General features: G+C 43.1%; 1 protein-coding gene across 3 annotated transcripts; it reads right to left on the bottom strand.

Moving 5' to 3' along the window:
- Positions 1-430: 430 nt before the first annotated feature.
- Positions 431-21,839, bottom strand: TTPAL (alpha tocopherol transfer protein like). Of its 3 annotated transcripts, XR_011165219.1 has the most exons (6): positions 21,684-21,839; positions 18,812-19,268; positions 14,460-14,653; positions 10,048-10,158; positions 3,092-8,263; positions 431-2,135 (listed from the first exon to the last, which is right to left on the bottom strand). XR_011165219.1 is itself a non-coding variant. In XM_069071826.1 (5 exons), the coding sequence occupies exons 2-5, from the start codon at positions 19,251-19,253 to the stop codon at positions 7,988-7,990; spliced, it is 1,023 nt and encodes a 340-aa protein (XP_068927927.1). In that variant the 5' UTR covers positions 19,254-19,268; positions 21,684-21,839; the 3' UTR covers positions 431-7,987. The 3 variants fall into 3 exon arrangements, 2 of the variants coding, with proteins under 2 accessions (XP_068927927.1, XP_068927928.1); XM_069071826.1 differs by having other exon boundaries at positions 431-8,263; XM_069071827.1 differs by lacking the exon at positions 21,684-21,839 and adding an exon at positions 21,427-21,545 and having other exon boundaries at positions 431-8,263.
- Between the last annotated feature and the right edge of the window lie 1,691 nt (positions 21,840-23,530).

Below are 23,530 nucleotides of genomic sequence, written 5' to 3'. Positions count from 1 at the left end.
CTCAGACCATTTAGAGCTTACAATGTTATGAAACCTGTATCTAGGAACCTGAAGGAATTTGTGATCTTCTTCAGGTGTGATTGCCAGCTAAGAATCAGGAAGCACCTTGTACCACTACATGACCATTTTTAAACCAAGATTTGTTTGGTTTATAGTCTACAATTTTTTCCCCTCTTCCCCTCACAATGCAAAACCAGATATATATGTGGAATGTGTATAGCCATTTAGAGTTGTGAGAGGTGGTGTGGTGTGGTGGGAAAATAGTAAGCCTGCCCAGGAAGACCTGGCTTCCAGTTCTGGCTCTACCCCTTTCTCACTGTGGAACTGTGGGTGAGTCACTGTGTCTATCTCTGCTCCTTGGTTTCTTCATCTCTGAAGGTAGTGAGTTAGACTAACTGATCCCTAAAATTACTTCCAGTAAAACTGAAACTCCTTGATGATGGACTCTTTTTATTTTGACTTTGTATTCTCCAGGACGTAAGTACACACATACATAGTAAGCACTTAATAAATGCTTGTTTAAACGAACTGAAGCAATGAGCCTATTCATTAGGAAACAGAATATTAGAGCTGGATGGAGCCATTTTACATTTTAACTCATGTCACTAAAACACCTCCACACACTCAACCCAAGATAGATTTTTATTGTGTAAGATCCAGTCATGCATAATAAAACAACACATTTTCACCACACCATGTTATAAAATGCATTATAAAAATAAATATCTTGTCAAAATAAACACAGAATTAGACTCAATCCACCTCCAGGTGCACACTTAACACCCACAGAGTCTCAGTTTCAAAGAAAGAATGTGACAAATGACTGAACTTGTGGCCAAAACTGGCCAAAGGATATAAGCAGGGCATTCTCTGGCCACATCAGAAGCAGAGGCTGTGCTGCCAGGCTCTATGCCATGGCATAGGTTCAAGTACTCCAGCTGCAAAGAGGAACAGGTCTGCTCTCCACCCTCTCCCCAGCCTCACTCTCGCCCCATACACCAAGAGAAGCAGGCAGCCCCAAGCAGCCACTGACTTGATGCCCATGGAAACAATTCTGCTTGGTTGTGTAAAAAAAAAAGACAAAAATAAAATGAATTAATCGCTTATTTAATAAACAAGCAACAGTTGCTGAGTTATTGCCTTCATATCAGCGCAAGGTCCTTCCTTCAAGAAGAAATGTTTGTGTGACTTAGAACTATTTTGGACCTTTTTCCAAAACCAGGTGGTGACTTGATTAATATCTCTGTTACATACACTCCCTTTGGATCATGTTTGGAGAGAAACCTTTGGTTTACCAAATTTATTACCAATAAATCCCTTCATTCCTGGCATCCCCCAGAACAAACAACAGTGAATGGATAAGGACTCAAAACCTCAGAGCTGGAAGGGACCTTAGAACACAAGAAGAATGTTAGAGCATAAAGGAATGTTGGCACAGAGACTATCAAAATTGGAACAGACCTTAGAGACCAACTAGTCCAACTTCATTCTGTAGCTAAAGGAACCAAGCCCTAAACAGGAGAATGGCATGCCCAAGGTTGTCACACAGCTGTTTATAGTCACAGAGTCAGAACTAGGACTCGGGTCTTCTGGCTCTCCATACCAGAGTTTTTTCTAGTATACTAGACTCAGGATTTCACCTTTCCTATTCAGGATGATCCCTGTTCCTTTATTTCATATCTATACACCACTCAATGACCAAATGATGAGCAACCACACCACCATCAGTGGCTTAACTGCTGAAAAGTCATTCCCTTTTCAAGTAGGAAAATTTCAAAGGACAATGCCACAAGCTGAAACATAAACATGAAGGAGGTACTAGAGAATGTTTCCCTCCAGCTGCATGACCACCCAGGGGTGGAAAGATGGCGAGCTACCCACAGTTCATCTGAGGATAAAGCAGATAGGGCAATTAAAAACACCCCCAGGGGGAGTTCCAAAGATTTCAGAATCATATGGGACTACAGACACACATCTGTCCCACCTTAATTTTCATTGACAATTGACCTGACATAGGCTGAGGTGTTTTACATGCCTGCCTTCCAAGACAACTGAATTCTGATGAGTTGGATGAACTTCCAGACATCTTGAGTTTTCTTGGAGTTAATAAGGAACAAGTTTTTGTCTCTCCCAAGCTGGTTTGCCATCAGGTGTCAAGGATGAAATATTCATCAGCAATAAGAAGGTCTTTTAAAAATAAATAAAACCATATTTTCAGGGTTCTTATAGATCATCTTATCAAATCTCATTTTACAAAGGAAGAAACTGTGGCCTGTAGGGGAGAAGAATCTTGCTCTAGATCACAGGATTAAAAACCCCATGTCTTCTAACTACAAACCTAGAGCTTTTTCTACTAAAACAAAGCTCCCTCTTAATTTCACTTGCTTTTAAAGCTTCTAGTTTGTCCCCAACAAAGGCATAAGATGAACTCAGGAGGGGACTGTCATGTTCTAGAATTCTGAGCTAGGAGAAATCAAAAGGAAAATCAGTTTGAATGGGTCAGTTAATAAAAGGGGTACATTCTCTAACTACAACAGTTGATCATAGTCATAGACTTTAGAGCTGAAAGAAGCCTTAGAGATAATTTAGTCTTCTTTTTACAAATGAAGCAACTGAGCCAAATTGTGGATGGTGGCAGTAAGAGTAAGAGTTACCTTAAGGGCTGTGTTCCACCAATAGGCCAAAGCAATAGCACAATATAGGGATGAAATGGCTTCATAAAATTGGCTAGGACTTTTCCTCAAAGGGAGATCCAAGGAAAATAACCCTATGCAGCTGTGACAACTGGAATTCTCACTTTTAAAAGTCACAGTAAATATGATTTATGGCACAATCTGCTTCCACTACTAACATCCCTCTTGTTGGTACAGGTCACTTCACATCAAAGCCAAAAGAAAAAGCCTAACCCACAGATGCCTTTTGCTTTCCCTATTCACTGCCAGGAAAGAATTCCTTAAAATACCTCAGTAAGAAAGTATATAGGGACCACCTGAATTCCCATCCAATTGAATTCCCCATTCATAATCCATGTTCAAATCTTCTGAGACCTCAAACATCCTCCCATAGCCATGATATTTTCCAGAAAGGATACACCAGCTTTGGTCCCATCATAATGAGGACAACCATTGAGAAGATTTGGATTCTGAGACTCCTGGAAGAGCTGAGGGGAACTGGACATGCCCTGGTCTTTGTGTAGCTTCTCTGTTTCATTGAATGACAATATTTTCTACTGAAGCATTATACTCAGTTTTGCTGGGTAGGTGATTCTTGGTTTTAATCCTAGCTCCTTTGACCTCCAGAATATCATATTCCAAGCCCTTCGATCCCTTAGTGTAGAAGTTGCTAGATCTTGTGTTATCCTGATTGTGTTTCTACAGTACTCAAATTGTTTCTTCCTAGAATTTGGCTATGATGTTCCTAGATCTTTTTCATCTTTTTGGGATCTTTTTCAAGAGGCAATCGATGAACCTAGAATATCAGGACAATTTTCCTTGAGAATTTCTTGAAGGATGATTTCTAGGCTCTTTTTTTGATCATGGCTTTCAGGTAGTCCAATAATTTTTAAATTGTCTCTCCTGGGTCTATTTTCCAGGTCAGTGGTTTTTCTAATGAGATATTTCACATTGCCTTCTATTTTTTCATTTCTTTTGATCGGTTTTATAGTATCTTGATTTCTCATAAAGTCATTAGCTTCCATTTGCTCTAATCTAGTTTGTTTGTTTTTTTTTAAAGCAATTGGGGTTAAGTATCTTGCTCAAGGTTACATGGCCAGTTATTTTGTGTGGGTGTTAAGTATCTGAGTCCAGAACCGATCCTGGGTCTCCCGACTCTGGGCCGGTGCTCTTACTCATTGCACTACCTGGCCACCCCCTAATCTAATTTTGAAGGAATTATTCTCTTCATTGAGCTTTTGAAATTCCTTTTCCATCCAGAAAATTCGGCTTTTTTAGGCATTCTTTTTCTCATTGGCTTTTTGGGCCTCTTGCCTTTTGAGTTAGTCTATTTTTTAAGGTGTTATTTTCTTCAGTATTTTTTGGAATCGCCTTTAGCAGGCTGTTGACTTGCTTTTCATGATTTTCTTGCATCATTCTCATTTCTCTTCCCAATTTTTTCTCCACTTCTCTTACTTGGTTTTCAAAATCCTTCTTGAGCTCTTCCATGGCCTGTAACCAATTCATATTTTTCTTGGAAGCTTTTGATGCAGGAGTTTTGACTTTGTTATGTTCTTCTGGTTCCATGGTTTGACCCTTTTTGTCCCCAAAAAAGGATTCTATGGTCTGATTTTGCTTCCTCTGCTTGCTCATCTTGCCAGCTGATTACTTGACTTTTGAGCTCTTTGACACAGTAGAACTCTGCTTCCAGAATGGAGAGAGCTTTGTTCCAAATCGCTGGGGTTTTTGCAAATGTTGTCAGAGTTCTGAGGAGGGCACCCTCTCCACAGACACCCCCAAGCTCTGGCAGACTGCCCCATACCCCAGGACGACCACCCAAGACTGAGATCCAGATCCAAGCAGGTCAAAGCAAGAATGATTACCCTTTTAATGGTCGCTTAGTCCCCCTATGATCTGCAGGCCAGGAGCTCCAGAGGCAGCCACACAGCAGCAGCTGCAGCCACAGCGCCTCTGCCACCTCTTGCCCTGGGGGCATGGGCTGGACTGCACTCTTCTGTCACCTGATCCAACAGAGTTCCCCACTGACCTTTTACTTTCTCCTTGGCATTTATGGGTGAGAAATCTGGAAACTGCCACAGCTGCTGGTGATTTACTCTCCTGAAGTCTACTCTGGCCAGTCTGGGCCCCTTGTCAGGCTGCCCCAGGGCTGGGACCATGCAGCTCATGCTGGACTGCACTCGGTTCCCAGCTCAGTGCAACAGACCCTACCTGCCAGGCTGCCCTCAGCGGGACATTTGTTTCTGTCGCTTTGTGGGTTCTGTAGCTCTAAAATTTGTTTAAAGTCATAGTTTATAGATATTGGAGATGATTGGAGCTGGAGCCAAGCAGAGTTCCTGTTTTCACTCCGCCATTTTGGCTCTGCCCCCTTTGTGTAGCTTCTCTAGATTTACTAGATCATTCATATATAAGATTATGAACAAACAGTTGATACTGGGTAATTCAAACATTCACTGAAACCACTAATGCTTGGGAACCTTGGACCTAGGTCATTTTTTTTCCATCTATCTCTTCTTCCTTTCAGTGACCAGAAGGAACTTCTGATCAACAAGAAGGAACTTTTACTCCTCTTGTCAGATTTTCAACTTTCTTCTACTAATCCTATTTCTTACTGTCAGTCTAGGCGAGTCTTAATCTTTACCCTGCTCCAAATCTAAATCCAACAGGTCCTGATGAAAGCTTGTTCCTACTTTCAGGAATGCATTTTCCCTTCTGAAATACGCAAAATCTTCACTTCTGAGGTCTTCTAAGACTGAAAGCTTTTGCTTTTCCAGGTCATTTTGGGTGATTTGAGGCATACTGGCCATTGTTATTTTGGCACTCAAAACATGTAATGTCTCAGCTCTTTCCTAGAGGACACAAAATTAACCTATGGGGAAATAAACCTTCCCTGAATGAAAATTGGCACCAAGGAGGTAAAGCAAATGGAATTTCACCAGAAAAAACCTGTCCCAAAAGTGCTTTTCAGAAATTGTTGTACAGATGAACTACCTGGTATTAAAGGTATAAACAAATGCCTTCTGCATGTCTTGCTCTGCTTCTAGGAAACTAAACATATGCCTTATTCTTGATTTTGCAGAGCATTAACATAAATGCAGAGAAGAGGAACATTAAGGGTGAGGCTACAAATTTAAACCATCTTGCATATGCAATAAATAAGACATAAACCAAGTCTAAAAACATCAAACCTCAATCCTATTGGGGTGCAGGGCAAAGGCAAAATCTTGACACTGAGCATGTAAAGTGCTAAAACTCCCAGCCCAGGTTTAGAATGGCTGACCTGCCTGGCTGACATATTACAGGGGCTCTCAGGCTGTGATGAGGGAGACAAGGGGCAGGGCTGGAGTGGCAAAGCAGCTCAGGAATCCTAATGAGCAGGTATAACTCACATCTACAGACAGAAAACTTGCAGGGAATCTTGAGAATATATGCGCCTTTTAAACATCCTGTCTCCATTTGGTTCCCAAAACCCTATGAATTTTTAAGTACTCAGAGAAACTTTTACTGGCTTCACAATATGAAAGGTCACTAAAAAAGATCATTAGTAAAGATTTCAGTGTCTAAGTCCTGGAATTCGAAGCAGTATAGGAAGTCCCCCTGGTGATGGCCTGCCAACAAATAGGGATGACAGGCTCTCCCTAGTCTGGTCCACTTCTGCATTTTAGTAGGGAGAAAGGGATAGGGAATAGATAAGGCATTTCACAAGAAACTCTGTGGTGAGCAAACTTCCTTTACAACTACAGTTCAGCACCCTCTCTGTAACTTAGAGTCTTAGAGCTGACTAGAGTACTGGCAGGTTAAATGATCTGCCCAGTATGTCAGAACCCAGGTTTTCTTGACTCGAGTCCAGCTCTACCCACTGTGCTACAGCTTCCACCAGCAAGTAGAAAACTGATGTATGCTATTATTCAGTAACTAAACTGAGTCCCAGAATCTTACAGCTGAAAAGAATCTGAGGTCCACAGAGGCTAAACTCCATGTTAGTGGCAGAAATGGGACCAGATGTAAACCCAGTAAACTATGGTGACCACTGACTGAAATCTGGTGATTTTAAATCAATTAAAATTGTACCCTTCCACAACCATGCCAGCATATTGGCTACCTTCCTTCAAAAGATATTCAGTAAACAATAAGGGCCAAGCCCTTTAGGACTACTAGAAAAATAAGATCACGGTAGCAGGAATCTCCAAGGGGCCACAATGTCTTTGGCTCCTGAATTCTGAAAGGAAACTCTCTGATGGTGCCCTCATGTTTCTAAACTGCAGCAAAAAGCATTAGAGTTTTTAAAAAGGAACAGGTGATGAAATAGCAGCTCCTAACAACAGCAATGACAGTAAGGAGGAGTGCAGGGAAAGTAATCTTTGAGATGGTTGTGAAGCCAGACTCAAGGGGAGCTCTGATAATCTTCATAATCTTACTAGCAATCTCCACTGCAGCAGAATGAGCTCACCTGTCACAGGCTGGTTTCTCCAGGACAGCTGACCTCTCTTATTCTTGGACTGCCCCCTACTGGATTTGTTTTTTTTTTTTAAAGCAATTGGGGTTACGTAACTTGCTTAAGGTTTCACAGCCAGTTATTTCTGGGTGTGGTACTAAGTATCTGAGCTTGAATTCCATCCCCAGGTCATCCTGACACTGGGGCCGGTGCTCTTACTCACTAAGTCACCTGGTCACCCCTCCTACTGGATTTCTTATTGCAACAATTATGAAATTCACTCAAGTCCTCAGAGTGGTCTGTCTCAAAGACAATGCCAAGGAGCACAAGCTTTGGCTGGTCCCATCAAAATGGAAGCAGTTCAAGAAAAGCTCTAGCAACAGACTAGGCTTGCTCCCCAGGACAAGAAGAGCTAAGTGCAAAGAGGTTCATCACCAGTAGTGGGTTGGTTACTAAGTGGGAGATTGCTTTTGCCTCAGAAGCTCATGAAACCATCTACCAAAGCATGGAAGAGTGGAGATCTGTGCTGGGGAAGGAAATACCCAAAGTGATAGAAATTATAGGATACATCCCCAAAGTACAACTACCAGATGAATGATTTCAAAGTGGGGTTCATGAAACTTGACCACTGGAGATGTTCCCAAGGGGCCTAAAAGTAGACTACAAAGGTCTGTCTTAGACTAATTCTCAAGCAACTTACCTACATGTCACCTTCTGTGATATAGTTGTATTTTTAAAGCTGATCATAAATTCACTAGGCTTAAATTCTGTTAATGGACAGGGCCAAACTCATGGGACTTCAAATTCTCCTCTTATGTGCTAGGAGGGAAAAAGAAATTACTTAATGGCTGCAACATATGTAGAAAACTATGTGACTTCTTGGTTAATAGCAGGAATACAGCTGTGACTTTAATCCCCGAATGGAGTCATCCTGAATCTCAGACGTTATTCCCTCCACCATCAGGGTCTCCTGGAGGAGGCTGTTGATGGGGGGGAGGGGCCTGCAGAACTCCTTCACAAAGTCCTCCTCTGAGGCCAGCAGCACCTCCTTCCAGGCATTGGCATCCAGCTCCCCAGCAGTGCCTCCGTACTCCTTAGGAAGGATACTCTTTGGAAGGTTCAGGTGTAGAGAATTCAAGTCAGATCCATGAAGGAAAAACTGAAGGGAAACAAACAGGGAAGGGTCCATGAAGCACATGTATCAGTGCTGGAAAAGAGCTGCATTTCTACCTGCTGCTACAAAATTCCACCAAGGGTAAGGAGACCAAGGCATGTCAGTGAATAGGAATAGCTCACATTTCACAGCCTCTTCCTGTTAATAAATTTCTGTACATAAATTCTATTTGAGGCATATTCTGAGAAGTAAGCAGGAGAGGGGTTATCATAACCATTTTACAGATGAGGAAACTGAGGCTCAAGGAGGAGAAGTAACCATATAGCCAGCAAGTAGCAGTCAAGAATAAGACCCAGGTCTCCTGATCCCAAGTCTAGTTCCTTTCTGATAATACCATGTAAGAAGACTTGAGTAATTGCCCCAAAGCTGGCTTCAGTAATATCTGGGCCCTCATAGCCTAGAGGCTACTTCTTATGGAAATGCACAGTATAAAAGCTAACTTCTTCCTAGAAAACAAAACTAGAATGAAAAGGGGCAACTAGAGAGGAAGATTTCAGTTCTGGATTTCCAGTTTCTGAAATAAAGTCCAGACAACTGTAACACAGCCATTAATAACTAGGTGAATAACTTGAAAATCACTCAAAGAACACTTTTGTGACTAAATGTTTCATTAAATAAGAAATCACCAAAATTCTTTTGAGTCACCTTTCTGACAACTGTGGCTCCTTCTGACCTAACTTTTTAGACATAAGTCAAGATATTAAAAAGAAAATAAGGCCAGAAATAGTGGCAGCTTTCAAAGTAAATTCTTAGATGTCCTGAAACCAAGGCTCACTGAAGTTCAGGGATAAGAATAGGCCTTAAAATTCAGAACGTCAGAACTGAATAAGACCTCATAGGTCACGTTAGAGAGTTCCCCTGCCCCCATTTTACAGAAGGGGAAACTGAGTTTGAGAGAGGGGCATGAATCACAGGAGCAAAGATCTATAGTTGGAAGGGGTTAGAGATTGAGTCCAACCCCTTCATTTTAGAGATGAGATAACTGAAGCTGAGGCAGAAATGCAAGGTCAGGGGGCCAGGAGGGAACAGAAGGTGGGACAGCCACTGTCTCTACGGGGTTAACCTTGATGAATTTCTTCTTTTATCCCCAGAAGGTTGATTCAGTTGTTGGATTCAGATGATAGATGATTTCAGAACTAGAATGCACTACAGATCCTAGAACATTAGAATTGGAAGGAATCTCAGAATCACAGAATGTCAGAGCTAGAAGGATCCTTGGAGGGCATGGAGGCCAGACCCTTCATTTTCAAAAGGAAGTTATCAATTTGCATGCAACTCAACACTTAGTCTGCCCTAACATACAAACAAGCTTAAACATTCACTCATCTTATAAAAAATAAAACAGTAGGAAAAGACTCTATAAGGATAACATCTACCTCGAGGGGACTATTTCATAAACAAAATTTATTTCAAACTTTTAAAGTTTATATTAAAACTGTATAGTAAAACTTAGAATATATTATAATTACATATATAAGTATAGATGTAATTTCTTAAATAATATATGTTATAATCATTGTATTATAAAACATTAAAATTTTATTTTAAAAATAAATGTGTATTAATATTTTTTAACATCATCTACGTTTCCCAATGCATTCCCTCTTCCTCCCCCTCTCAGAAAGCCATCCCTTATAGAAAAGGATTTTAAAAAGAGGAAAAAAAGTTGAGCAAAACGAACAAATTGAAAAAGTCTGATGTTATCCACAGTGTTCCATACCGCCAACATATAAAAAGTTGCCATTGACAGAAAGAAGTAAGTCACTTACTCTGTTTGCTATTTTCTCCTTCAGAAATGGTTTTATGATAGCAAAAATGCCTTTAAATATTCGAGGTTCATTTACAATATTGACAGCTTTTATTCTAATGGGAAACCCATCCTGTGGTAAGAAAAGAAAAGTTATTTTAGAACATCTGGAGACCTCTGTTTTAGAAAACAGTGTCTTACCCCTACTTCTGAGACATCTCCCATCACTTCATTCAGAATGTTTACTGACTGAATTCAGTAGTTGCAGCTCACATGGCCTTAGTGTTCTTTAATTTATGAAGCATTTTCATATCAAATTTGATGATCACAACCACCATGTGAAGCAGGCAGGCTGGAGCCTATTGAGTCCTCTTTTACAAATGAGGAATCTGAGTCTCAGAGAAGTTATATAACTTGTCCAACTATAAGCAAATGAGGGCTTATAGTGATTTGAATCTAAGTCTCCAAATCCCCAGGCCTGTGTTGTTTTCCCTGTACCAAGATGCCAACAACAGCTAGATTAGACACCCATTTCCATATCTGCTCCTTATGCACAAACCAAAGTTGATACCTAAATCAGGAACTTAACTTCTGGACAGGTGGCCTTTCTAGAATGAGTCAGAACTACAAGTGTGGACCTATTCTTCCTAATGTTAAACATGATTCCTGGGAAAGACCCAGGAAATGCCAGACCCTACAAATCTAGTCACTTAAACACCTATAAACTCATCTGTGCTCAGAGAGCTGGGCAGATCAGAGTACTGATGTCAAAGAAAAGCTAATTTCTCAGACAGAACCATTCCCCAAAATAAGTTAGAACAGAAACTGAATCATACTTGAGCTGGTAGATAGCTTAGAACAGACTGCCTGTATTGGAAAGATATGCAAATGCTGAGGGGCAGGTTAGTGGGAAGTTCATTCAGGAAGGCTGAGGACATAGCATGTCAGAGTTGGAAAGGACTTGACCATAACAGGTATGAGCTAGAAGGCTGTAAGCCAATGTGATGGGGGTGTAGAATGAGTAATCAGAAGACATGGGATTAATTCAGGAACACTGAGAACCTAGACTGTTAAAACACAGAATGGCAGAGCGAGAAGAGACCTCAGACAGTCCAACTCTCATTTTATAAATGAAGTTCAGAGGAGATAACATACTTCCTAAGGTCACACACTAAGTTGATGGCAGAGAAATAATAGGATTTCCTGTTGCCCTGCAATACCTCCCACAGAGGATGCCCAGTAATGCAGCTTCTCCCAGTAAGGAGCAAAGAAACATCTTCACTGGCCTATAGGAGAAGAAGTAGGATCAAGAGAAGAAGGAAGGTGTCTGAGGTGCCTATGGGACACTAGAGAACTCTTAATACTGGAAGCAGAACACAAGGGCTTCTACTGCCTTATTTACTCATCAAAACTGCCTTTTTCAGTAAAAAGTTAATTTACTGATGGGGAACACCCACTTATGCCCTGAGATAAGGTAAATCCAGAAAGCAAAAGATTTGAATAATCAAGAAAGAAGGCTTAGGACATGCTTTACACACACACACACACACACACACACACACACACACACTCACGTGCCAGGGGACTATCAAGTATCACATGCTCAGTTCTACCACAATCCTGATTCATTAATTCAATAAACACTAAATACCTTCTATATACAAGCCCTTTTGAAGGACAGACAGAAGCAAGATCCAAACCCTCCTTTCAGGGAGTTTACAGTCTAGTAAAGAAAGGAAGGCACTAGCACATATAATGGTGACTATGAGCAGAATATATCCTGTACATGGGTGGAGAAACTAGTTTTAGTTGTGAGTTGTGGGAATTGGTCACGTCTTTACTGGAGAGGTGACATTTCAGCAGGCCCTAAAGGATTAGCAAGAGTTGGAAATGTAGAGATAGAAAGGGAAGGGCATTCCAAGTTGGGCAAACAAACAGCAAGGGCATGGAGGTGAGAAGGATGGGCCTACTCACTGACTGATGAGCACAGTTTGGCTGGAGTGTGGGGCATGAAGGAGAATCACAGGAGAAAGAGAAGGCTGCTGGGTCATACTTCGGAAAGCTTGAGTGCCAGGCTAAAATTATAGTGGTCTTTATCTGGACAGCAATGAAATCACTGTACCACATCACACCTATCAGACTGGCTAATATGACAAAACAGGAAAATGATAAATATTAGAGAAGATGTGGGAAAACTGGAACACTAACGCATTGCTGGTGGAGCTGTGAACTGATCCAACAATTCTGGAGAGCAATTTGGAACTATGGCCAAAGAGCTATAAAACTGTGCATACCTTTTGGTCTGGCAATACCACTACTGGGTCTATATCCCAAAGAGATCAAAAAAGGGGAAAGGACCTGCATGTACAAAAATACTTATAGCAGCTCTTTTTTGTGGTGGCCAAGACTTGGAAAATGAGGGGATATCCATCAGTTGGGGAATAGATGAACAAGTGGTATATGAATGTAATGGAATACTACTGTTCCATAAGAAATGATGAGCAGGCGGATTTCAGAAAAACCTGGACTTACATGAACTGATGCTCAGTGAAGTGAACAGAACCAGGAGAAAATTGCACACAGTAACAGCAACATTGTTCAAAAACCAACTTTGTTAGACTTAGCTCTTCTGAGCAATGTACTGATCTAAGACAGTTTCAAAAGACTCATGATGGAAAATTGCTATCCACATCCAGAGAAAGAACCATGGAGTCTGAATGTAGATTGAAGCATATACTGTTTTCTCTCTTTTGTTGTTTTTTTTCTTTCTCATGGTTTTTTTTTTTTCCTTTGGTTCTAATTCTTATTTACAACATGACTAATGTGGAAATATGTTTAATACGATTATACATGTATAGCCTATATCAGATTACATGCTGCCCTGGGGAGGGGGAGGATAGAGGGGGGGAAAACTTTAGAACTCAAAATCTTATAAAAATGAATGTTAACAACTAAAAATTAATTAATTTTTTTTGAAACGAAACCATTGGATACTTTGGGGCAGGAAAGTTTGGTGAGCAGCATCATGGTGCATTAGGAAGACTAATACGGGGCTGTACATAGGATCGACTGTAGAGAAGGGAGCCTGGAAGCAAAAAGAGTTAGGAGGCTGCTACCACAGTCCATGGAAGAGTTTAAAGGGGAATGGAGAGGAGTGATAGAAGGCTGTGGGAGGAGTCATTCTGCTGAAGTTTCAAAACTGGGTATACCCTTATGTGGTTTCTAATTTCACAAGCTAGAGTAACTACCACGCATTTCTCTAGAGATAAACCCAGTCTAATGCTTAGCCCTGGGGCCAGGACCCCCTTCGGTGGGCTTTCCTGCTGTAAGCTTCTACTGACCCACCCATCTCCTGCAACGTTTCAAAAGAGCCAAACCTTCCAAAGTGTAGATAGACACTTCTTTACAATCTGTGTCTTTCATACCCCCTCCACCCCTCAGTCAGTGGTGTTCTGAGTAGTTCTGGTCAAAAAATGTCTTCAGTGGGGGGGGGCCAACCTTCTGATTACTAAATTGTCAAATGCCCTGAGCTGGACGATCCTCAGATGACAGGCATAGTCTGCTGCCAGGCTTTGGTCACCAAGTCTTTCCAGCTTGAGAAGCCCTGTCAGAACCTGGGTCCTTCCCCAGCACCAGGGGCACAGAAAGAGCACCAGGCCTCCTTTCCCAAATGTTACAAAGTACTTGGAAAACATTATCATCTGAAAAATGCTCTCCACCTCCAGAGAAAGAACTGATGGAGTCTGAATGCACATCAATGCATTTTGTTTTTCACTTGATTTTTCTTGGTGTTTTTTTTGGAGGGTCTGTGTTTTCTTTTGCAACATGGCCATTATGGAAGTATGTTTTGCATGACTGCACATGTATAATCTATATCAAATTGCTTGCCTTTTCAAGGAAGGGAAAAGGAAGGAAAGGAGGGAAAGAACTTGGAACTCAAAATTTAAAAAAAGTTAAAATTTGTTTTTATGTGTAATTGGAAACAAAATATATTTTTAAAAAATATACAATTTGCTATGATAATCTGAGGCACAAAAATACTAAAACTTTTCTACAGCAGTTTTGGCTTGGAAAAATTTCATCAAAAAAAGAAAAATGTCATCCACATAAATTTCATATAAATGATGGCAAAAGTGAGATGTCACATCCCAGGAAAAGAAAAGCCAATTTCTGAGAGTGTCTTCTTTGCTATCTGTAGTTGAGACTTTGAAAGCTGATCTTGTCTGCAGGAGCTCAGGGAACCAACAGAGACATTAGCAAAACCCACAGTGTAAGGTAAAACTTTCAAATCCTCCATAGCTTGGGGAAGAAGTGGGAAATCCGGATTCTAGGAGAAAAGCCACATCATCCCCCAACCCCCAAAGAATAAAGGATAAAGTGGCTACTGACTAATGTTATCTATGTATTGTTCCCCAACCCAAGCGGGGACCTTACCTGGAGAATTCCAATCACTTTTTTGGCTATAAAAGGACCAAAATGGGAAGCCTTGGCTAAGCCAACTCCTTTGTAGTCCGCAAGGATAACAATTCCATTCACCTGGGTCTCCTCAGACTGAATCAACTTTTCTAATGTTAAGTATATGGCACGAATGTTCTCAGTAATTGGGTAGTTACTTGGAATCCATCTATCTAAGGTTGCAAGATATAGAGGGGAGAAATGAACAATAATAACGCATAGCTCACACTTCCACAGCATTTACAATTTACAAAGCATTTTCTTCAATAGGCCTGTGAAGGAAGGAACAGGGATAGGGCCTGGGCCTAGGATTTCATTGGTACTGCACAGGGGACTTCCAGATGAAGGGACTTTGAAGCTCAGAGTGCTGCCTCAGGCACTGAGGAGCTCAGTGACTTGCCTGAGATCACACAGCCCATCAGTGTCGGAGGGGCAGGAGCCCAGGTCATCCTGCTGCCAGCTCTCCATCCTCTTCAGCAGAGGTGTCCAGCTGTGTGCTACACTAGCAGCTAGATGACAAGGAGGATGGGGTGCCAGACCTGAAGTCAGGGAGACATGAGTTCAAGGATTCTTAACCTGGGCTCTGTGAACCTGTTTTTTTCCTAAATAACTTTTTTTTTTTTTAAAGCAATCAGGGTTAAGTAACTTGCTCAAGGTTACACAACCAGGTGTTTCTAGGTGGGTGCTAAGTGTCTGAGCCCGGATTTGATCCCCAGGTCATCCGGACACTGGAGTCGGTGCTCTTACTTGCTGTGCTACCTGGCCGCCCCTTTTCCTAAATGTCTTGATAACTGCATTTCAATATAATTGGTTAGGTTTTTTTTTGCTTTTTCGAGGGGCAGGGCAATTGGGGTTAAGTGACTTGCCCAAGATCACATGGCTAGTAAGTGTTAAGTGTCTGAGGCTGAATTTGAACTAAGGTCCTCCTGACTCCAGGGCTGGTGCTGTATTCACTGTGCCACCTATATAATTGGTTATCTTTGTAATATTTTCCTTATTTTGCTTTACTTAAAAATACTACAGTTATCCCTTCCATATAGTGACTTCCTTTTTTTCTTGTTTTATTGTGACTTTCCCCACGGTGATTTCAATATATCATGGGTCTGAACAAGAAATATAATGGGAATTTAGGGGGAGTTTTGTAGAAGCCTCAGAAGTTAGAAAAAATTTAGAAACTCAGAAATGCATAAAATATATCTCTAGTGTTTTATAATATTTTTATGTAATTAAAATTGTTAAGATTTGAAGATCTTCCCTGTCCCTTAAAATGGGCCTCAAATGGAACCCAACAGGAGGGGCTTGATTGAGGGGAGATTTGTTTTTCAGGAAGACCCACACCTTTTGTCACTTTGTAATTAGGCAGTGGGTCACAAAGATTGTGATGTTCTGTGACCCTGGAGAAGGCTATATATACTCTGAGGTGAGGTTTTGCTTTGGGGTTCACTTATGGGAAGAGTTGTGTGATTTGGCCAGGTGAGACGGTGGGTAGCCATTGAGCCCCACCCAGGCTTTGAAAACCCAGATGTTGGTGCTTCTCTCTCTGGTAACTAGCTATGTATTGTATGTAATGGTCAGATAGCTAGAAGCCCTGTCTATTGAATTGTGTTATTTTCTCTGTATTTTTTGTCTGTTTCTAATTTCTGTTTGTATTTTCTGAAGTTCAGGGTGCTGACTTTTTCCCCTGAACTAAGTCAATGATATATACATATACATATATATGTACATATAGACAGATAGATATAGATAGGTGTTTAATTAAAGATTGGTGAGGAAATCAAAGAACCTGTGTTAGCAGCCATCCTGGGTATGCTAGGGTGCTTACTATTACAAATATCAACATATTTTATTTTTTAGTACCATAATAATTCAAACCTTCTCTGGTATGAAGGGAGGGCCAAAAAACTTTATGCAGATTTTCCAGATTGAAGGGGTGCCATGCTCCTAATTCCTGAGGTGTGGAAGGAATAACTATGTTCTGAGAAGGGGACCATAGGCTTTGCCAGACTGCTAAGAGGGTCTGTGAAACAACAAACAAAAAGTATCAAGAGCCCCCTGCCTTGGTCTAAATCTTCCCTCAAATACCTACTAGCTGTGTGCATTTATCTTTTCAGTCTCAGCTTCCTCATCTGTAAAATGGTGATAATAATAACCTACTTCACCTGGGGCTGTTGTGAGCATCAAATGAGATAACAAGTGTAAAGTGTTTTTTGCAAACCTTTCTGGACTAAACAAATGATAATTTTCATTATTATCATTACACATATTGTCATCCCTATTTTGCATATGAGGAAATTGAGGCTTAAAAAGCCTAAGGGATTTGCTCACTGTTCCGGTGGCTGGTTCTAATGAAGATGACTGTGACAATAGTTCAGATTCCCAGGATCCCTGCTTGACACTTCACAGATTACACAATTTTGCCTCACAGTTCTTTCTTTGATCATAGACTAAAAGAGCTAGAAGAGACCTTGGAAACCATCTAGTTCTACACCTCTCGTTTTACAAATGGGGAAACTGAGACCCAGAGAAAGTTGTTCAAGGTATGTGACCTCAGTGACTGAACCAGGAATACAGCACAGGTCTCCTGACTCTGAGTCTGATTTGATTTGAACTGTGTTACTGATAACATACTTAATTTTATTGTTTTAGGAAGTAGTTTGCTTTCAATTCTAATTGTTTTTAGTCTAATGGTTAATATGCCTATGGTGGGATGTGCATGTGTGTGATGGTAAAGGCCAAGCGGACTCTAATCAATGAGCAATATTAACAAACTGATCCTTTCAGACCAATTTCAAGTGAATGTGAGTAAAAAATGGCGAGCCATGTTAGCCAACCAATCCGCACTCACTTTTTGCCAGGTTCTGTGCTAGGCACTTGGGGATACAAAGACAAGCAAAGAACACAGTCCCTGTCGCCGGGAGCTAAGCCAGACTGGGCAGCACCCCCAGAAACACAGGCCTAGCTCTAGCAAGCTGTAAGGCTTCAGGTGCGGGCCCACAGCTGGCCTGTATGTGTGCTGTTCAAACTTGGGCAGCTGGGAGGCACAAGAGTGCACAGAGCACCAGGCCTGAAGGCCAGAAGATGAATTTGCCTGAGTTTAAATCTGGCCTCAGACACTAGCTGTGTGACCCTGGGCAAGTCACTTAACCTGGTTTGCCTCAGTTTCCTCATCGGTAAAATGAGTTGGAGAAGGAAATGGCAGACCACTACAGTATTTCTGCCAAGAAAACTCCAAATGGGGTCATGAAAAGTCAGACACAACTAAAAAATGACTAACTAAAATGGGACTACTCACTTCTAAGGCATTTTATCTGCCCCCAGTTTCATAGCCCTCCCTGGGCTGGGTGTCCCAAGCCATGGCACTTGGAATAGAACGGGTAGCATCTTCTGCCTCAGAACATGCTCTCCCAGCTCTATGGCTGCAATTTCACATTTACAAAGTCCTTTTCTCACAACCCTGAGGGCAGATGATGCTGGGATTATTAATCTGCTTCACAGGTGAGGAGCCCAAAGCTCAGATGAGGAGGTGATTTGGGTCCCAGAGCTGCAATAGGAAGCCTGACTGCCAGACTATGGTTCTGGCTGCCAAGCTACCTGCCCACCTTCAGATTCACCCATCGGGCTCTGCTGGTAGGGCCAGGCTCACTCACGCTCAGTTAGAGGGAAGCCGATGGCTGCATGGTAGTCTTGAGCTGCTCTGTTCAAACTCAGGTTAGTCCATGGTCTCACTGGCGAGCAAGCTCCCTCTGCTGGCACAGAGTCTATCTATGTGGTAGCTCTTTAAGTACTTATAGATAGCTTAACATGCCCCCTACCCCACAGCCCTCTCCACTGACACAGAGTGTAAACCCACCTAACCAGACTTTTCCATGAATTTTAAAGGCCAAAAATTCCTTGCTTGGTGATCAACCTCCTGGCAATGAGCGCTTAGCTAAGCCAGGCCTCAGACAATGGTCAACCTGTCCAAAGAGGGCCCACACTTCAAGATCTCCCAGCTCTATAGGATCTGCCAAGGCTCTATCAGAGGGCCCTCCCCACATGACCAAATAATCACTGGGCTAAAACTAGACAGCTCCTTTCCCTCTACTCAAAGGGCTAGAAGGAGAGCGCTGGGTCTTCCAGAGTCAGAGGATCTGGGTTTAAATCCCATGTCTACTCCTTCTTATGGGACCTTAAATAAGTCACTTTCTTCCTCTGGACCTCAGTTTCCTGTTCTGTAAAATGCAGGGGTTGGCTAGAGGATCTCTTGGGTCCCTTCTTGCTTGAAATTCTATCACCACAAGAACCAGATGCAACCCCGTCTCACAGAGACAACCAACATTCAAGAGACATACCTGGACGAAGGCAAACGACCTGGCAGCCTCTCGGGTCCGAGTGAGGAAGTACAGTGAGAAAACCTGAACTCAGAACCTCCGTCAGGGCAGAGGGCTTCAGGTTGTCAAACACTTCAGGCCAGCTTCTCCGACAGCTGTGATAGTTGACCAGAAGCTGCAAGGCTCGGTCATAGTCAAACTTTCGGGCTCTGAGGAAGCGCAGGAGAAAAGCATCGTCCAATGATGTACTTAGGTTGGGATAGTCTTTACAGACCATGTCTCGAAGGGCCTGAACATCCCGGAGCCGCCATTCTGGTTTCTCCTGCAGCTCCTCCCGGGCTTTGGTGATGAGCTCCTCGGTCAGGGAGCACACGTAGCCAGGACGTTTGGGGAGCTGGAGCTCATTTTCAGACAGAGATGCCACAGATGGGCTTGTTCTCAGAAACTCACTTTCTTCGGACATTAGATTATCAGGAAGCTGTCCAAAAAATTTTTTAAAACCCATTCTAATCCCATTTAACAGCATGTTATGCTACCCATAAAACCCACCTGCCACAGAGTATAAGAATTCATTTTGAAAGAGAAGCCAAATTGCCATGGGGGAGAGTACCTAGCTCTCTCTGAGGCCCAGTTCAAGTATCACCTTGAAAACACTAAATTCCTTCAGTTGTGAATGACCCTTCCCCCAAGTTTTTGTAAATTTGTATACATCCTGTATTTACTTCTCTGTAAAGACTTATGTCCCAGTAGAATTTAAGCTCCTCAAAGGCAAGCACTGTCTCAGTTTTGTCTCTGTATCCTAGCACACACCAGGCATCCGATAAATGCTTGTTGGCTGACTGACTGAAACTAGCAATATCTAACTTTGCTCACGGGCCCTCAGAAACCTTCTCCTTAGCTGAAAATAAAGTTGGGGCATCTTGTGGTATATGACCTTGGATAAGTCCCCTTCCCTTTCTGGACCTCCATTTTCTCCTCTGTAAAATAAAAGAGTCTCTATAAATGATGTCTAAAGGCACTTCCAGTTTATATATTCTATGCTCTACTTTGGGCTGCTGTTAAGAGAAAACGACTAGATAACAATGGTGCCTGGGTGATGGGCCTGGGATTTGGGCTTTCTGTTTAGACAGGTTTGCAGAACTCTCATCCAGTACACAGAGAGGGCAAGGAAGTAAAGAAGTAAGCAATATTCAGCAACTTCCCCACTTCCTAGCTTTCACCAGTGTTGCCCTTTCCCTGAGATCTCTCTTTTCATAAGTTATTCCTTTTCTCTTATTCTCCTGTCCCCTGAGTAAACCTTTCTCCTTAATCTCCCTTTCCACAGGTCCCCTCTTCCTGATTCTCCCCTTCCCACTATCCCCTTTTCCTGAATCTCCCCTTCCCCACCCCTACTGCCTCATTCTCTCCTTCCCTAATCTCCTGTTCTGAGTCTTCCCTTCTCAGGTTTCCCTTTCCTGGTCTCCCATGCCCTGACTGTCCCTTTCTCCTTTCTAAGATTCCTTGATTTTCCCCTTCCCCTATTCCCCACTTTATTTCACTGGTTACCCTAATTCCTCCTTGCTCAGTACCCCCTACCCCATTTCCTGATTCTCCTCACTCATTCCACAAGCATTTGTTAGACACCTGCTATATGTAAAACACTGTACACTGGGGATGCAAAAGCAAAATGAAAAACATTCCCTGCCCTCAAGGAGTTTACATTCTAATGAGGGGACACAAAATGTACACAAGAAGCATGTACAAGGTAATTTGAGAAAAAAAAAAAACAATAACATCTTCCAGATCAACGTTCTTAACCTTCAGTCAGTGTTTCACTTTTTTTTAATAACTGCATTTCGATTTGATTTCCTTTAATCCTCTGTATTTTGTTCATTTAAAAACAATATTCTTCACCAGTCTGCCAAAGAGCTCTGTCACACACACACACACACACACACACAGGTTCAGAACCTCTGCTCTGGAAGGATCAGAAAAGGCTTCCTTCTGGGAGGGGGTTGCTGAGTTAGGCTTTGTATGAAGTTAAGTATTCTAAGAGACAGATATGCAGCAGGGATGCAGTTCCTACAAGTGGCAGAGCCAGTGGCAAGGGCACGGAAAGAGGAGATGCAATCTTGTGCATGCATGAAGGGGAATGATGTGAAACAAGTGTGGAGAGGCAGGCTGAAGCCAATCTGAAAAGGGCTTTACATGTCAACTAGAGAGGTTTGCATTTGATTCTAAAGGCAGCAGGAAGCTAATTAAGCTGTTTTGGACAAGTGAGTGACATGGTCAGACCTGGGCTTCAGGAATATCACACAGGCAGCTGTGATGGCAAGGGTGAGGGTGAGGATAGATGAGAGAGGGAAGGGACTGGAAGCAGAGAGACCAATTAGGAGGCTGTTGCAATTGGCCAGGTGAGCGGGGAACCAAGATGGTGAGTGGAGAGGCGACAGATGCGAGAGATGTTGCAGGGACGGACCGACTAGACTTTGCTACTACTGATTGAGCGTAGGGGGTGAGGAAGATGGGAGTGTACAGGAGGAATCCTAGGTTGCAAACCTGGGTGCATAGCAGGATGGGGGAGCGTGCCTTCAGAGGGTTTAGAGGAGAAAAGAGGGTGAGTTCCGTTTTGAACGTGTTGCATTTGAGATGCTTACAGGGCATCTAAGGAGACAAGTCCAGCAGGCAGCTGAGGGTGCAGGGCTGGAGGTCGGCAGCGGCCGGATCTTCTCTCCTAATCAGTTTCTTCACTTCTTCTTCCCTCCCGCCTTTCCCTGACCCGCCCCAGACACACGCACGCGCACACACACTGGCCCTCACCGGCTACGGCCCCGCCCCCCGCCCCAAGCGCGCGCGGACCCTCTCCAGTCCCGCCCTCCCTCCCTCCTCCAGCTCCGGGCGCGCGGACACTCACCAGCCCCCCGGGCCAGAACCGAAGGGAGGGTGGGCCGGGTCACAGGCAACCTGGAGCCTCCGCCAGCACCGCGGACAGGTCCGACCCACCGACCGCTCCACCCGCCCCTCCACGCCGGAAATGATGTAATACTGGCCACAGGCGTCCTGCACAGGCGCAGTGGAAAGATCGAAGTCGCGAGTTCTGGTCCTAAGAACCTAGAAACAGCCTTTCGGTTCTAGTGACATTTTCACCTTCCCACCTTCCCCATTTCCTGCGCTAGAGGAAGACACAGAGCTCCTCAGCTCGCTGTGCAACTTGGGACAAGGCACGTGCCCTTTCTGGGCTTCAATTTCTTCATAAATACTGTGAGGGACTTGTATTGATCCACACGTTCATCTGTTAACCTTTTTGTGTGTGTTATGGAAATCCTCCGCAACCTGGTGAAACCCGTGGACCCCCCCTTCCCAGAATAGTGTTTTTAAATTCCTAAAATAAAATACAAGGTTACAAAGGCAAGCAATAGTCCCAAAAGGCAGTTACCAAAGCATTTCTTTTTAAGAGTTCACGGTCCAAGTTAAGAAGCCCCTAATCCCCACTTTATTCCAAGCACAAAACAGGCTATCCCAGTCGGAAGGATCATCTCAACAACCTCATTTTACAGATGAGGAAACTGAGGCTTGGAGAGAAAGCAAGCCACCCCTTCAAAGCCAATGGCTCTTGGTTTTGCTAGCATTTACACAACACGCTCAGGTTTTTGAAAGGCATTTGATCCTCCCTGCAACCTTGAATGTGTCTGTTTTCATGATCCTCATTTTACAGATGAGGAAACTGAGGCAGCTGGTGACTGGCCCGGGGTCTGTTGTGTAGTGAGTCAGGCTCCCGATGCAGACGTGAAGGTGGATCCTCTGACTCCAGTTCAGATCCCTTCCCAATGAACTGCAGGCTGTCTGACCCTAAGGTGACCACCAGTCATCCCCGGTTCCCTGTTTTGAGGAAACCTGGGTTTCTGCTTCTGTAAAATGAGGGTGTTGGATTGTATGGTATACAAAGATCCCCCCAAATCTGATGTTCTAAGGGCTTTCCTGGCTTTGACATCATAACAGAGGGTCCTAGAACCAGGTTCTCTCTCCTTTTTTTTTTTTTTTTTTTTTGCTTTTTGTGTGTCACTTACTCCTCTGGCAGTCTGGTGAAGCCCATGGACTCTTCAGAATAATGGTTTTCAATACACAAAATAAAAAACTTAGGATTACAAAGGAAACCAATTATTGGTTGATAACTGTAGAAATACAACTATCCATCTTATCTGCCTTTTAAAACAAGTCCACAGACCCCATTAAGAATCACTGCTGAAAAGGATCCTGTTCCAGTGCTCTCCCTTATTTTCCAACCCCTCATCCTCTTCCATTTGGTCTGGGGGTGAGTGAGAGCAGGGCTGTGGGTGCTAAGCAGAGCTGTCCCTGAGACAGACAACTGTCCTGGAACTCTGGCCTTGAGGGAAGCACAGCAATAGTAGGCAGGTGTCCGGGAGGCAGCTGGTTGAAGCTTCTTCAGAGATGGTGCAAAACCCACTAACAATTCCTCACATGCACAGACTCTGTATAGGCTTCTTTTCCTCTTAGAGGGCTCAGGGTGATTCCTGTGACCTGATGTCACCATGATCTTTGGGAAATTATAATGGTAGAAAGGAGGTTGGTAAGAAGTGTATGATATACAGGACTCCTGGAGCAAACCCTGTGTGGTCATCTTTGCGGGCCGCCCCCCTCCCCCCCCCCCCCCCCCCCCCCCACACACACACACTCTCTGGCCTCCCCGGGCCAGCTGCCCAGGCCTAGGTTCTGGCTCCTCATTGCCTGAACTGGGCTGTG

This window comes from Petaurus breviceps, unplaced genomic scaffold (genome assembly GCF_028583685.1).
Source record: "Petaurus breviceps papuanus isolate PSGF00001 unplaced genomic scaffold, PetGlider_PUasm1.0 90845, whole genome shotgun sequence".
NCBI classification, from domain to species: domain Eukaryota; kingdom Metazoa; phylum Chordata; class Mammalia; order Diprotodontia; family Petauridae; genus Petaurus; species Petaurus breviceps.
Note: the sequence above shows the minus strand (reverse complement) of the source record. Positions and strands in the feature narration are given on the sequence as shown.